This window comes from Mustela nigripes, chromosome 13, assembly GCF_022355385.1.
Source record: "Mustela nigripes isolate SB6536 chromosome 13, MUSNIG.SB6536, whole genome shotgun sequence".
NCBI classification, from domain to species: domain Eukaryota; kingdom Metazoa; phylum Chordata; class Mammalia; order Carnivora; family Mustelidae; genus Mustela; species Mustela nigripes.
Genome location: NC_081569.1, coordinates 59360771 through 59377161, shown reverse-complemented (window position 1 = coordinate 59377161; position 16391 = coordinate 59360771). Strand labels below are relative to the sequence as shown.

At 50.4% G+C, this 16391-nt stretch overlaps 1 protein-coding gene across 1 annotated transcript; it reads right to left on the bottom strand.

Annotated features, from left to right (window-relative positions):
• Positions 1–1676: 1676 nt before the first annotated feature.
• Positions 1677–12540, bottom strand: IVD (isovaleryl-CoA dehydrogenase). The gene is made up of 12 exons (XM_059372521.1): positions 12306–12540; positions 11078–11167; positions 10774–10825; positions 8703–8872; positions 8178–8271; positions 7830–7966; positions 6018–6114; positions 4302–4395; positions 3726–3807; positions 3111–3215; positions 2961–3033; positions 1677–2310 (listed from the first exon to the last, which is right to left on the bottom strand). The coding sequence occupies exons 1-12, from the start codon at positions 12456–12458 to the stop codon at positions 2177–2179; spliced, it is 1281 nt and encodes a 426-aa protein (XP_059228504.1). The 5' UTR covers positions 12459–12540; the 3' UTR covers positions 1677–2176.
• Between the last annotated feature and the right edge of the window lie 3851 nt (positions 12541–16391).

Genomic DNA, 16391 nt, shown 5'->3' with positions numbered 1-16391 from the left:
GACCTGCCTAAAACTGGAGTGGGTGGGATTAGAAGCAGCCCCAGGACTGATTAGTGCTGGGAGCTGGTGCTGTAGTTACCAAACGCATGGAGACCAAAAACCCCAAAACCACCAAAATGAAGGGTCCCTTGCTCTTCCATTCATGACTCAGGCTACACTCTTTGTTTTCAGCTTTACTTTAAAATATTACTTTTCATATGTAGCATCAGGAAAACAGTCACATTCTCCCCAAGTTGGTGGCAGGGCTCCGTAACGTACACAGACTGGAGGTAACACTCCATCCTGTCACATTCTGAATGTCTCCAGGCTACATGTGAGCAAGACCACTGTTTTGGCCACATTCATCTCCAACATAGCAGGGTGCAGGCTGGAGGAGAGTAAAGGGACAGCGCCGCAAGCCCTGGGTTTCCCCCTCAGGATAGAACTAGGGTAGGATTGGTAAGGAGCTAACTGCACCTGTCTCAGACATCAGGCTGGAACAGCACTTGGCCACTGGCCAGGACCTAAAGTCAGAAAGGCACCCCTGGGCTGAGAGCCAAGCAAACCAGTTCTTAGGGAATTTAGATACAGTGGAACAACCCAAACCCATTCCACTGGTCTGTGCAGTGGGGCTGCAGGCTAGCATTTTCATCTCTGTTGATCTGCATCTAACCTTGTTCCAGTTCTGACCTTGGGAAAATCAAATTGTCTTAATCTTTAAAGATTTGATTTATTTTTTTGAGAGTGTGTGTGTGAGAAGGTGGATGAGCAGAGGGGTAGGGAGGAGGTGGGGAAAAAGATTCCTGAGCATACTCGTGCTGAGCATGGAGCCTTATGTGGGGCTCGATCACATGACCTGAACCACATGATCTTAATCATGACCTGAACCAAAACCAAGAGTCAGAAGCTTAACCAACTGAACCACCCAGGCAGTGCCCCTGTCTTAGTCTTCTAAAAGACTAAGGGGATGGTGTCCTTCTACCTCTAAGACTCTTACCTTTCTGGACTCCCTTCTTCCTTTAAAAACCATTGGGAGATCTGGGGAAGGGAGGCTGAAACCTCTTCTGTCCTCAAGGCAGATAACATCTCTTTGTCATGCATCACCAATGAGTAGGTGAGATGGCAGAGTAGGACCTGGACTAGTTATCCTCCAAGGCCACAGGCTAGCGCTGGACAGGAGGCAGTAGCAAGTACATTGCTCCCCAACCCCCTGCCAGAAACACCAGTTTAGAAGCAGATGGGTTTGCTTCCTAACGCTTAATACAAAATGGCAGCAGCCACGGAGCTGTTGTAACAAAACTAGCCATAGGGCATCCAGAGAAATGTACACAGGCGTCCTTGGCTGGAGTTGTGCTGCCAGCCAGGCCTGCTGCCTGGTCAGCTGTAGGCTGTCATCCGGCCAGGACTGGACGGTGGCAGCGGCCAGGCAGGGCTGAAGGGCTCAGAGATGCTGCCATGGAAGCTGGCGCCGAGCTGATCCCTCACAAGCACACAGCTCTTTGCCACGTAGTGGAGTCTGGGTGGCCCAGGTGTTCTGAGCTGCCTCTTCCTGGAGCTCCACCCCAACACCACGGGATTTCAGCCCTAACGAATAAAGCCCTGGGGGGGCCCGGAAGAACTGCTAGCGGTGGCTGAGAGGGTGCCTGCTCACCAGCTATCCGGAGCTGATGCCTCTAGAAATCAGCAGAAACAAAGGCTAGGTTTGGGTTTTTGTTTGTTTTTGTTTGTTTTCCCTAGAAAGACGAGGCTGCCATGTTCAAATACATGTAGAGGGGCAATGCCTCTAGGGTACTCGGTTCCCTGCAAGAGGCATAGCCCCCCTCCTCCTCCAAAAAAAAGGGTGGCTTCTTTCCTTCCCAGAAGCCCCAGAACAGCCAGTATGCTTCCTGCTGAGTCCATTTTAAGCCACTTTCCAGGAAGGCCCTCCACCCACCACAACCCTCATTCATGTCCTCCAGCTTCTTCAGACCAGAAGGTCTAACTAGAAATGCTGCTCCCCAACCCCCATGTCTGCCTTCAACTTGTGGCATCCTGGGGGCCGGGCTCTGAGGCCCACAGCACTTGTCAGCCATAGTAGAGACCTCACGCAGAGGCCAAGGGCTGATGTGAGTGCTGCCAAGCAGCAGGAGAGCTGCCATATCTCTATGTCCAAAGAAAGGCCTCTCGGTGCTGAGAAAGGGGGTGAAGGGTCTTGGGCTTAGTGGAAGTCTGCATTGAAGGCTCTGCCGATGATCAACCGTCTCACCTCACTGGTCCCAGCCCCAATCTCATACAGCTTGGCATCTCGCAGAAAGCGGCCCATGGGAAAGTCGTTGATGTAGCCGTTGGCACCTGTGGCCAGGGTTCGGGCAGAGAGGAGAGGACAACAGGAGGTGAGGGGCAGTGAGGAAAGCAAACAGAGAGTCAAGTATACAGAAAGAGGCCAGAGGAGAGGCTGATTAAAGACAAGCAGCAAATGGAGCTGAGAGGGGAGGCTGTGGGAAACACCTAGCTGTGGGAGTGGGGACAAGGGACTGGAAGGCCACCCAGATTGCTGAGGACACCAGGCAAAGATGGCTACTGCCACTGGTAGACCTGGGAAGGCGGACAGAAAGGTACTGCACAGCGCTCACTGGGGGCCGGACCCAGGGAAGGGTAAGTCTTTAGCATGGGTCATAAAGCCAGCCGGTGGCAGGTTTAGGGTTCAAACCCAGGCCTTCTGGCCCAATTCTGGGCTCTTAAGGCCATCAGCCTCTGAGGCATCCCTCCCTCCCCATTTCCCAGTGTTCATGGGACCAGGCAGGGAGTGTGAGAGAGAGGCATTGCTGATGGGATGAGCCACTCGTGGCCTCTGGCAGTTTTCTCATTTGCTTTAACATGTCTTCCTAGTAACAGGGGTTAGAAGGAGCTTAAAGGTGGCAGCTCAGCAGCAGCCGAAGCACGGCGTGAGGAGTGAAGAGGAAACTTTCTGGGGTCAGGAGTGGGAAGTGGGGGCCACTCACCAAAGCACTGAATGCCGTCCAGGGCAACCTGGGTGGCGCACTCAGCTGAGTAAAGAATCACCCCCGCGCAGTCCTGTGGGAGGGGGCTTGGGGTCAGAAGGGCCCTGCCGGGGGCCACACAGGGAGGGAGTCCCCACAGCCCGCCCTTACCTTGGCAGTACAGTGGCCCTGATCACAGGCCTTGGCGACATTGTAGACATACTGCCTACAGGCCATGAGGCGGGTGTACATGTCGGCCATTTTCCCCTGCATCAGCTGGGCACAAGGAGGGGGTCAACAGGTCAGCACGCCGGAGCCATGTTCCTCTCAGACACTCCCCCTAGTCACTCAAAGCAGGTCAGCAGTGGCCATCTGAGAGCCAGGCCCAGGGACGCGAGGGCACAGCTAGGAGGCTGACTTGCCTTAGATGACAGAGCTGCCCAGAGAGCGGCCGCTGCACAGTGAACCCCACGTGCTGAGAGGTGACTTCACACCAGGATACATGACCAGAAACGCTGCTCTTTTCCCTGGGCCTGCCTACAGCCTGCTCGCTTCCCCCACCAGCCCTACAAGGTCAGGTTCATTCATCTCAAGTAGGAAGTGAATGGACACGAGGGTCACTTCCTGACAAGGTCCCAACCCAGGCAGCATGCCAAAAGAGCCTGTGTTCCAAGCCTCCAGGCTCGTTTTGGTGGCAAAAGATATGGAATGCCCTGTTCGCTCATTTGATAAAGACAATCTGGACCCTGTCAAGAAAGTACATTTCAGCAGAAGAATTCCACTCACCTGGAAGTGCCCAATCTTCTGGCCAAAGGCTTCCCTTGTGTGTAGGTAGGGAATGGTGTGGTCGAGGACAGCCTGCATAAGCCTGCCAGGAAAGAGGACGACAGTGGGGAGGCGCCTCGCTGTACCCCCACTGCCAGTGTGGGGAGCTTGCAGGGAGGAGGCTTGGCAAGATGAGGAACTGGAGTCCCAGGGAGGAGACAAGGAGCATGAGGGTTCTGATCACCCCCGCTCAGTCACTGCACCAACTGCCCAGGATGTGTGCCCCTTTCCCGGACACCAGATGGAGGAGCAGGACCCCTGTGCAGAGAGGTCTTAGTGCCTTCGTGTGGTTCTGTTTCATCCTGAATAATTAAGTAGAAGTGCAACTCGGGCCTTAGGCCTGTCATCTGATAATATCTCCCTCCATTGTGAAGAAAAGTACATGGCGGGGGGAGGAGGTCTGTTCATTTTGTTTCCAAGAGAAAAAGTGCATCTCCCTGGAGGCAGGTCCCATTGGCCCCCACCAAGGTGAAGGCTGTGATGTCACAACTTGCCAAGGAAGCCGAGAGCCCAGCTCCCCTAAAGCCTCACACTCACCCAAGGGGCCCACCAGCCAGCACCAGCCGCTCCAGGTCCAGCCCACTCATCAGCACGTAGACGCCCTTACTTAGATGGCCCAGGATGTTGGCAGCTGCCGGGAAAAAGTGCCAGTCAGAGGGAAGAGGGCTGTCCACAGCCTCCTCAATTGTATAAAAGCTGCTAGGTTTGATATCGTGGCTTTCACGCAGGCCCTAAAATGTCACCTGACCTTTGACCACCGACTAGGGTTCCAAGTGAGAGACAAACATGGAGTTTACGACTTCCAGCTGGATGTGGGGCTTGTTTCAGGGCGCCTGGGTGGCTCAGTGGGTTAAGCATCTGCCTTTGGCTTGGGTCATGAACCTGGGGCCCTGAAATTGAGTCCTGCATCCAGTTTCCTGCTTAGCGGGGAGTCTGGCTTCTCCCTCTCCCTCTCCACACTCTGCTCATGCTTTCTCTCTCAAATAAATAAATAAATAAATTTTTTTTAAAAGATTTTATTTATTCATTTGACATAAATCACAAGTAGGTAGAAAGGCAGGCAAAGAGAGAGGAGGGGGACGCAGGCTCCCTGCAGAGCAGAGAGCCTGATGTGGGGCTCGATCCCAGGACCCTGGGATCATGACCTGAGCTGAAGTCAGAGGCTTTAACCCACTGAGCCACCCAGGTGCCCCAAATAAATAAAATCTTAAAAAAAAAAAATAGACCTTGCTAGAGGGACTCCCCAACCACCACACTACCACACACACCCCACTCATAAGACACAAAGGCCCCATCTTTAGACTTTCCCTTTCTCTTCCTTGACTGCTTTGAATGGCAAAGAAAAGCTAATTTGGTCTAGAAGCCATCCAACCCCTCCCTAGTTCTTTTTACCCATGCCCATAAAGGAAACTGAGAATTACTCTGTCCCCCAGGTTGAGTCTGCTCCCTGCTCCAGTATCACCAGCCCCCACCCACGACAAAAGTAGTCTCTGGAGGAGTTTTTGTCTAAGAGATGGGTCATTCAGTGTCAGTTATGCAATCTGCTGACTACCTCCCTAGCCTGGAAGCCAGGGCACTGGAAGGCCTTGGGAGGTGTGGGTAGGACACTCAATACAGCGTAGACCACTGACTTAATGATGGCCGTTGTTTCCTGCTGATCTAAAAGGATCCACATTGATCTGGCCTCCCTAGATGCTCTTTGTAACCAAAGCCTATTGTTCTGGGGTCCTGGGTAATGGGGGAGAGGGAATGGTCTATGGCTGAGGTGCAGAGCAAACCTGGCTGGTCCTCAAAGCAAAAATACTCCAGTTGAATTCTCTTGTCTTCACTGAGCCTGGCTTCCATCAGTTTATCTGGATGGTGTTTTTTTTTCCCCCACATCATTAATGAATCTCACGTGGGCTATTCAGGGACACGCACAAACAGGGCAGTCTGGAGGACAGGAGAGGGTGAGGCACCTCCTACCTGTCTATTCCGGGTACTGGCATACCCCCCAGACCCAGTGTATTAGTAACATAAGAAAAAGGAGCCTTCATGGTGGCCACAGGCAGGCATGCAGCTCTGGCCAGAAGGACAGCTGCCTGGCAGCCTAAGGCCCACATGTATGGGCCCAAGGGCAAGCACAGTAGATGGAGGCACACCATCTAGACACGTCGTCGGTAAGCTGATGATGGTGAGCTCCTCTTACCTGAGATGGACTTTCTCAACTTATGAAAGGGTCACACAGGCACTTTCCCATTCTCAGGGACTCACCAGGAACCTCGCAGTCTTCAAAGATTAGCTCACAGGTGTTGGATCCCCTCATGCCCAGCTTGTCCAGCTTCTTGGAGGTGCTGAAGCCAGGCATACCCTTTACAGGGGGAAAAAAAGGTGGCCCCAATTACAGACTAGTCCTCAAGCAGGGCGGCTAGTAAAAGGCAGACCCTTGAGAAATGCCCACCCTCCCATCTGGTCCCGAATTTGCACAACACACTGCCTCCTGCTCCCAGGGTGCCCACTCTGTAGGACTGCCCCACTCCTATAAGCTCCAGCTAATACCCCACCCTCCTCTGCCTCTAGGTGCATTCTCCCCACTTCTCATGGGAGCAGTACTTTCTCAAGGAAATACCCACACCCTGGGTAGCCCCTGACCTTCACTGGCTTTGTTTCCTCTTCTCAGGGGAAAGCACTTCTGGGACACTCTCCAGGTAACTCCATTCCTTTCCTTCTGTACCTCTCCCATCTGTATCTGAGTCCCCCCCAGGATCAAAATCAGCCATCTATGTACTTTGGCCTGAGGCTAACCAGATGCAGTCTGCATTGCCAAATGACTGGCAAAGTATATGGCCGGGCAGGCTAATGCGGGTCGTACCACATGACCATGAGATTTCCAATCTCTGCCAGGCTCTTTGGGCTACCTTCTTTTCTTTCCTCTGGTCTTAGTTCCCTCTTTCTATAGAGGGTATTGCAAACCTTCAGGACACTTAATTCCCGGAATTCTCTCTCAGCCTCCTAACCCCCACAGTTCCCAGCCCTCATGCTGCACAGTCATGACTCAGGCAGCTTCTCCACCATCACCTGTAATCCAGCCCTACCTTTCCCACGGCTTACTGTTGGGTTTGGCTCACTTGCTCCCACACACCTCAATTTTTCCCTCTCCTATATTCCTTTCTCTCTACCAAATAATTATCTCTCTACCAAATAAATCTCTCAGTTTTCTCCCATTCTTTTTTTTTTTTTTTTAAAGATTTTATTTATTTATTCAACAGAGATCACAAGTAGGCAGAGAAGCTGGCAGAGAGAGAGGAGAAGGCAGGCTCCCCGCTGAGCAGAGCCCAATGCTCTGGGCTCGAACCCAGGACCCTGGGATTATGACCTGAGCTGAAGGCAGAGGTTTTAACCCACTGAGCCACCCAGGTGCCCCAGTTTTCTCACATTCTTTTTTTTTTTTTTTTTAAGATTTTATTTATTTATTTGACAGACAGAGATCACAAGTAGGCAGAGAGTAGATAGAGAGAGAGGGAAGCAGGCTCCCTGCTGAGCAGAGAGCCCAATGCAGGGCTCGATCCCAGGACTCCAGAACCATGACCCGAGCCGAAAGCAGAGGCTTTAACCCACTGAGCCACCCAGGTGCCCCAATTTTCTCCCATTCTTGAAAACAAACTCAAATGTCCGCCTTTTCATTCCAACTCCTGCTCCATCTCCCTCTTGCTTCGCTGCAGCCTTCATCCACCACCTGGCCACCCCCGAAGCTGTTCACATGTTCAGAACTTGCTTGTTCTCCACAGCCACTCTCCCCAAGGCTGGCAGGGACACTGTGGTCATCAGATCGAGTTGCTTCCTTCTAGTCCTCATCTTCCTGGACCTTTCTGTGTGGCTCAACCATGCTCAGATCTGACTCATCCTTCTTGGGCTCCAATGTGGCCCTTCTCCTTGCAGTCAGCTCTTCTATCTCCACCCTCCCCGCCCTCTCCAGAGCCTTGGCCTAGCACACACTGATTGTGTCTATGACCAGCAGGAGAGAGCCTTCTGTAGTACTGACTTCAGGAGATAATAGCCTCCTGGCATGCACTGCCCTCCACTCACCTTTTCCACAATAAAGGCTGTGATGCCCCGAGAGGCTGGCATGGCAGCGGGATCTGTCTTGGCATAGATAATAAGGATGTCAGCATCAGGGCCATTGGTGATCCAGAACTTGTTCCCATTCAGGATGTAGTGATCACCTAAGGATAAGAAGTTGGCTACTTGCTCAAGCCATGTTGGCCCATCCCAACCAGTCACTTCATGGACCTACTGCTGGGCAGGAAGGTGCCCCCTATGGGAAATAGTTCTGGAAAGCCAGCAGAGGCCACCCCCTCCCTCACCCTGAGAAGGGCTGTCCCTCTGTGCATTTCAGCTCCCTTTCCAGAAGCTCCCAAGTCAAGAGAGCCTCACCTTTCTTTTCTGCTTTTAGCTTCATGGAGACAACATCAGAGCCAGCATTGGGCTCACTCATGGCCAAGGCTCCGATGTATTCACCGCTGATCAGCTGTAAGGAAACCACAAAGGTTGGTTATGACTTCAGATGTCCGTCCCCTACGGGAGCTCACGACACTGCTTCTCACCCGCTCATGTGATACCCCTTCAGACATCTCTCAGACCAGGTACTGGTAAAGTCCTGGAAGAGAAGTCCACTACCTATACGACTGAAAATCTTTCCCCTTTCCCATTCCCTCTGCAAGGGAAGCGAGTCTCAGTTTTACATTTCTTCAAATGCTCCACAAATGACATCCTGTGAGTGACTCAGGAGTTCTGGTCCTATTTTTAATTCTTCTGAGTGAATTTTTCTAAAGCAAGTCCATGACCCTTTGGGGGGCTAGATGCTCCTGCTTGAGGGCAGCATGTTGTAGACAGCAAGTCTGACTGACCCTTGCCAACCCAGGAGGATGCCTCAGGGTTTCTCCCTCCTCATCTCCTCACCTTGGGGAGGTACTTTTCCTTCTGGGCCTCATTTCCATTGCGCACAATTTGGTTGAGGCACAGGTTGGAGTGGGCCCCGTAACTGAGCCCCACTGCTCCAGACGCTCGGGATATCTCCTCCATCACCAGCACTTGTTCCAGGTAGCCCAGGCCAGAGCCGCCATACTGAACTGGGAATTGGGATCGGCAGGGGAATGGAAAAGGCAGCCCAGATTACATTGGGGCAGTCACAGGAATGTTTACCAGCAGCAAAGAAACACTCTTGTAGCTCCTACTACAAGTTACCCTCTAGCAAGGTCGGTAGGCTGACACTGTGGGCCCTGCTTTACCAGCTCATGGAACTGGCTTTGCCTGCTGCCTCTGGTCAGCTGAGGTGGTTCAGAAAACAGTCGTTGCAAATGCCTGGGTTATTCTGGAAAGACCTCTTATGTAAGACAAGAGAGCCTGCGCAACCACTGTTCAGAAAGCCACAGAAGTGCATGAGCAGATGAATAAATAAAGGGCAACCTGGATTAACCAAGAAACACAAAGAAGGAGGGTCAGAGCACTAAGAATGGACATTAAACAAAGGACGCCATGTGCGAAAGGCCTGAGTAAGGTGAGATTTTCATAGCATAGGTGTTTGGACTAGCATAGCATAGGTGATTTGACTATCAAATCAACATGTTATTTGATACAATAGTATATGTCAATTACGTCTTAAAAAAAAAAAAGGCAAGATTAGTAATGGGGGACTGGAGTGCCACAAATGGTGAATTTCAGAATTCCTCGCCAATTTTTCCTTGGCAACAGATCCAAAATCAAAGTACCTGGCTCATCTGGTATTATGACCTCCCACCCCTAGGCTCGCTCTTTGGGCAAACCCTGGTAAGATTCTCCGCACATGGGATTGTCTAGATGGTTCAGTCAGTAGAACATGCAACTCTTGATCTTGAGGTTAAGAGTTCAAGCCCCACGAAAGGAACACATTTACTCTGAACAAAAAGTCAGGCTCATCTTAGGCTCTAGGGAAAGGAGAGCCCAACCCCTGCAACTCTAGGAAGGTAAGCCCACAGGCGGGAGGCACCGGAAAGAGCCACCAGGACAACCCTGGTGGAAACTAGAATTTACCAGAACTGGCTTTCTTTGAGGGCTCATAAGCCTCCAAACACAGTCTGGTTTGGGAGTTCCCAGTGGCGTTCCCTCTACCACTTTACTTAAGGTGGTCTACATTTTTAAGTCTTTTCATTTTATGACTCTGGAATCAGCTCGAATCCCTGCAACCGTCTCCAAGTGGTGAGGGAAGATGTAAGAACACCGTGTTCCACCTCTGTTCTAACACTACAAGCTGAGGCATATTGCACTGTTCAGGCTTTGGCAGGTGAGGCCACAGGCTGGTTTCTTTACTGGGCACTGCAAGTCAGCTGTGGGGAGAGGACATAGGTGGTCCCAACAGGAACATACCTGTCCTGAGCAGTCCTGCCTAGAGGCTACTAGTAGGGCAGAGTTTAGGAATTAGGGAGATGGGTTTAGACTGACGTGCAGGGCGCCTGGGTTGCTCAGTGGGTTAAGCCTCTGAGTGGGTTAAGCCTTCACCTCAAGTCATGATCCCAGAATTTACAGCAAACACAAACTTGAGCCCCACATCAGGCTCTCTACTCAGCAGGGAGCCTGCTTCCCCCTCTCTCTCTGCCTGCCTCTCTGCCTACTTGTGATCTCTCTCTGTCAAATAAGTAAATAAAAAAAAAAAAAAAAAAAAAGACTGAAGTACAAGACAGTTGCATGATAATGGAGTTTTCTAAACTCAAATCACTTGGGGGACCTGGGGGAACTTATTAAACATGCAGAGTTCAAGAGTCTAAGTAATTCTGAGTCAGTGAACCACACAGGCCTCATCCCTTTGCCTTCTGGATGTTACTGCTTAAACTGTATACTCCTCCTTGGGCTGACAGTCAATGGATGCATTCTCAGGTCCAAGAGAAAGTGCTGGGTTCTTTGAGCACAAACTTTCCCCTCCTTTCCTGTTTCTTTTGGAAATGGTGTTAAAGGGCATGCAAGAAAAGTTCTCATTAGGGAAGGAAACTATACTCACCAGGGGCGGTAATACCCAAGACCCCCAGGTTTCCCAGCTGCTTCCAAAACTCCTGCCAACAGAAAAAAGTGAAGTGCAGTGAGCTCTGAGAAGGAAGTCAGTCACATGCATCTGGCACATCTGGAACGAGACTCAGATGCTTCACATGAAGGGGCTGCACTGTTAGGGAGGTTTTATTTACCAGAAGACTGTGAGCTCTTCCAGGAAGCGCACAATTCCCGACCCAGCCCAGCCCCTAAACTGCCCCCTTGCTGCTTGGCCCCACTCCCAGCCAACTCCCCCCAGCACAGGCATCATGACTCACTCGAAGATTCTTGAATTCATTGATATGATCAATCTCCTGGGCCTGGGGGGCTAGATGCTCCTGAAGAAACTTAGCCATGGTCTGACGAAGCTAGAGGGAGAGAGGTGGACAGATGCCACTGAGACAGTCCCTTGCTGCCACTAAGAACAGCATCTCCACACTGGGGAAAACAGGCCACAAGTAACCCCACCAACCGGCATCAGATCGAAACTTAGAGATCATAACAGTTTATACTTCCTCAGAGATGATCTTCATCTCTTTTAAGGTCCTCAGCCTAGACAGCTTGAGTATTTTTAAAATGTCACTCCTGTACATAAAATCATTTCATGGCTTTTCATTGTACCTAGAAGGCAAGCTCCTTACTCATGTCTCTAAGGCCCTGCATGAGCTGACCCCTACTGACTCTTCGAGCCTTCTTCAGTATCCTTCTCAGCCCATTCACTGTTCTAGCCATACCCTCTTCAGTTTTTGGCACGTGCCAGGCTTTCTATTCCCCTAGACTTTGGTTACAAAGGATTACTGAAAGAGATTTGAAACTCTTGGCTGACTAGTTTGAGAGCAAGGGCTGAACCCTTTCTGTGGAAGGGGATTCAAACCTCTATCTGCTGCCTGCAAATGCAAATGGATTTTGTAATTCCTGGAGCCTTAGACATTGGCTTAATAGCCAGGAGACAGGCTCCTGGGGAACTCTGCCAACATCTCAAAGGGAACAGTCATCTTCCAGGAAGGCTCTAGTTCAGGCTCACCTGAAATGCAATTTCGTGTTTTGTTCAACTTTGTGCTTTGGACGCAACTGTGTTGAAGAACTTATAGCAGATTAGACAGTGCACTTCAAAGCCCCCGGAGCTGAGTATTCAAAAAAGATTCCCTGGTGATTCTTATTAAGCAGGCTTGAGAACCATAGTCTTAAGACAGTGTTCAGGTGTAACTGGACTTCAGAAAGAGGTTTTTTTACTACATGCCAGTGTCCCAGCCAAAACACCATCAAACCTCCACCAGAATACCATCAGCCTTCCAGGAGCCTTCCGATCTCCGACTCCTTATCTAACTCAGCAGCTAGGCTTTGCTGTTTCCACAGCGGGGAGGCTGCGACCCGCGCCCGTCCCCCGCCCTCCGACTGCCGCGGCTGAGTGGGCGCCGGGCAGAGGAGCGTCTGAGTGACCTCCGAGCAGGGCGATGCGGCCTGGCCAGGAGGCCTTGGGGCCTGAAAGGGGATGAGGTTCCTTACCTGTTTCTGCTCCTCGCTTAGCCCGTTGATCGCATCGTCCACGGGCAAGAGGGAGTGGGCGCGCTGGGACACGAGGCTAGCGAGCTGCGCCCGCGGCGACCGCAGCCTCCAACTCACCGCACGCCGTCCCAGAAGCCAAGCCGAAGTCGCCATCGCGGCCTTGCACGCGAATAGGAAGAGGAAACCGGAGCCCGAGCCGCAGCTGCAGCGCCAGCTCCAGCGCCAGCAGCGGCGACCCGCCCCCTGGGCTCCACCAATCCCGGGCTTTGTTGCCCCACCCAATGGGCGAGGGGGTGGGTCTCCAGCAGCCTATCACCCTTGGCTGAAGGCCGCGCTGCCTTTGGTCACCACATCAGCCAATCAGCGGTGAAGAGTTGATCCCGGGTCCCCACCGCGGGGCTGGGTTGGCGCTCTTGGGAGACTTTGCGGGAGTCATCCCTAGGTGGAGACCTTACCAAGTAGAGGAGCGAGAAAGGTGTCTTGGGAGTCTAGGAGTTGTATCTCCCTTGCTTTGAGGTAGCAGACCCTAACTACAGAGGTCTATATCTGCGGGAAAGAAAATGTTAAAACAGCCTGGGAAAACTCTCCAGATGTCCAGTGCTTGGAAATAAATTGTTAAAAGCCTATCTGGGATGTCTAAGATTGGGTAGGGAGCGCTGGCTCTGTTGTGCACACTGTTAGAAGCCATTAAAACTTGCTTTATTATGTAATAGGGTTGAGTGATTTTGGAGTTTTATGCGAACGAGTTACTATCTTGCAAATTATTCAACGTACAAGAAGAGTATCAGGGCTTTTTAAAAAACAGGGTTGGGGGAGGGGAATGAAGGTACAGAAAAGCAAGAGTAGCGTATCACGAGTATTAAAAAGAAAAACACAGAGCCACAGTGGAGCCACTTAAGGCTCTGAATCAGTAAACTGAGACTTAACTACCTTACTGTAGTTTCACTCCCCCACTGCCCCCGCCCCAGGAATGTAACCTCTAACCACTCAACATGGGATTTGCCAGTCAGCACTGGGAAATTTATTGATGGAACCCCCCCCCCCCTTGTGTACCTCTTAGGATGGATCTTGCCTGAAACAATCAATTTTTTCTCATAATTTCCTTTTTCGGTTCCTTTGCTACCTTTAAAAATCTTTCCTTTAGAATGCCAGAGTGGCTCAGTCAGTTAAGCATCTGCTTTTAGCTCAGGTCATGATCCCAGAGTGCTGGGATCGAGTCCCACATCTGGCTCCTTGTTTGGCAGAGAGACTGCTTCTCTCTCCGCCTTGCCTGCCTGTGCGCGCTCTCTCTCTCTGACAGATAAAATGTTTAAAAAAATAAAAACCTTTCCTTTTCTGAGCCTCTTTGGAGTTCCTTTCTATTTGCTAAATGGGATGCTGCCAGAGTCATGAATTGTTTAATAAAGCCAATTAGATCTTTAAAATGGACTCAGTTGAATTTTTGTTACTTAACAGGGGAAGAGAGATGGAATTAAGCCTCTAACCCCCTTCGCTATTTTCCCCCTCTAATGTGGTGGGCTAATGCCCTGAACCGGTCTTTTCAGGTAGTTGAATGCCCTGAGTCTTGGGATGAAAGGCTGAAATGAAATGAATACCACCCATACAGCAAGGCTGTTAGGAGTGCTAAAAAGGAAGCCTTAGGCCCAAGCCTTGCCCCCAGAGCAGCAAATCAAAACCTATTTGCAGTTTCAATTTCTCCCAAGAATAGAATTTTAAACCAGTCAATTTGGAGTTCTCAGGGTGCCTGGGTGGCTCAGCCAGTTAGGCGACTGTCTTCAGATCAGGTCTCTCCTTAGTTTTACTTTTTAGTGGAGCTGGTGGGGGGAGGGGGCGCAGACGGGGAGGGAGAGGGATGAGCAGATTGCGCTGAGCACAGAGCATAAGGAAGGACTTAATCTTACAACCCTGAGATCATGCCCAGAATTGGCAGCTTAACCTACTGAGCCACCCCAGGCGCCCCTCCTTACTTTTAGAGATTCTAAAGAGTTTATTCATTTTGTGTTGACAATTCCATTAGGGAATAATTGTAGTTACTTAAAAATGAACTAAGAACACTTTTTCAAGTACCTACACTAAGTTGTTGGATCTGACCATTCAAAATGGAATCACTGATACTTCTTTGGATATCATAAATATTAGTAAGACACTACCTAGGAGCATCATGAACTGAGAGAGTTTGGAAACCTCTGGACAAATGATAAAAATGCCAGGCAAAAGCCTGGGATTCAAGGATCTTCAAGACTTCTACTAACACCAAGTACTTCCCACCCCCAATATTCCTTGGTTCAAATCTTTCTCCATTATTTGCTTGGTGTTTGACCCTCGGTAAATTAACCTAACATCTGTGAGTCTCTTTCCCCAGCTGCATAAAGAGGTAATGGTGCTTACCTTGTGATAGTAATGAGGATAACCTGAGAAATACAGCAAGGAATCATGGGTATAGGCCCCATGGATGGCAGAGTACAAATGGTCAGTTAAGTGACAGACATCTCCTCTTACCTTGAACCTCTGCATAAGCCCAGTTGCCTAACTCACTTCCCCAAGACTCATCTGGATATCCCTTCAGCTCTTTATTCTTTCCTTCAGCATTTCATACTTTGATTTTCTCCCTGAAGGTTCCAATGACAGCCCCCTGCTTGGGTTTATAATTGGCTGGCACAGTTTACAGACTCAGAGAAACATTTTATTTACTGCACAGGCTGTAACTCAGGAATAGCCAGGTGGAAGATACGCAGAGGGTGAGGTGGGGGGAAAGGAAGCGGAGCTGCCTGTGACCTGACCTTGCTTCTCTCTCTGAACCTCCACAGGTTCACTGATCTGGAATGTCCTCTACTTTCTAGCTAGCCTCTCCAGATGTTACTCTTCCTTCAGTCTCTGGTCTGCCTCCTCCTGAAGCCCTCCCCAACCAAACTAGCCCATAGTGAACTACTAGAGTACACACCTATGCCACACAACCCAGTTAGTAAAGTGTTGCTGTTTGTTATTTCACTTGCACGTAACCTACACACACAAGTTTTCCCAAATAGATGGTAAGCATCTTTGAGGTTAAGAATGCCATTCTCTATTAAAGTTTCCTAGAGCACCCAGCAGATTGGAGAGTATGAGTTACTGTCTGCTGAGTTTCTCCTAACATGAGTTCATCCAGCCTACGGAACAGATGAATCATCCCGAACACCTCCACGAGTACGAGAGGCAGATGGAGCAACAAAGGTAGGAGGAAGCAACAGAAAAGGCAAAGGAGCACAGAGGGGAGCTGGTGAGGCAAAGGCCCTTGGCTGGCCACCAGCGAACAGGGTTTCGGCGCTGGGTTAGAGAAGTCATAGGCATTGAGGAAGTTACGTTCCTAGGTGTTAACTAGGGCGGCCTGACAAGGAGGTGAGGATCCCACAGCTGAGTTCTCCCGCTCTCTTTCCAAGAAGGAAGTAGAACTTTGTGGGGGGGGGGGCAGAAATGCCAATTATACATTCATTTGGGTAAATAATCTTTTAAACTATAAACATGCTGAAAATGGGTAGAAGAAAATATTCAGCCCTTTTGACTGGTGAGTTATGTAACTATGTACGTCTGATTTTGGGGACATAACCAACTGTGTGAATGTGTGTGTGAAGGCAAAGAAATTTAGCCCTAAAGTCAGGGTGGGGGTGTTCCTTGGCCTGGTTGTGTGGTAGTCTCAATGCTCAAGAGTGGAGGGGGGTGGGGTTAGTATAGAAATTGGGAGATGCAGAAAAACACGGAAGATAGCCCAAGTCTGCCTAGAACAACTAAGAAATGAAATAGAGCTCTGCCTTTGGTAAACCAGAGGGAAGCCTACCATGGACTTTAGCTAACTAGGGATCCATGGGGCCAGGCCCTGGATTGGCTATGCAAAGAGCAGGAGAGAACCAGGCTCAGGAATATAGAGAGGGCACAGGTAGCTAGTGACACACAGCTGGAGGATGGAGTCAGGCATCTACTGCCACAAACAGCAGACACCCTCAGAAGACCAGCTCTGCTCCTGGAAGACAGCAGGGCTAGCCACAGAGCACTGAAGGGGAAGAAAAATATTGTGGGTTACACTGGAGTCTTGAACTTGTTCCTTGGATTAGG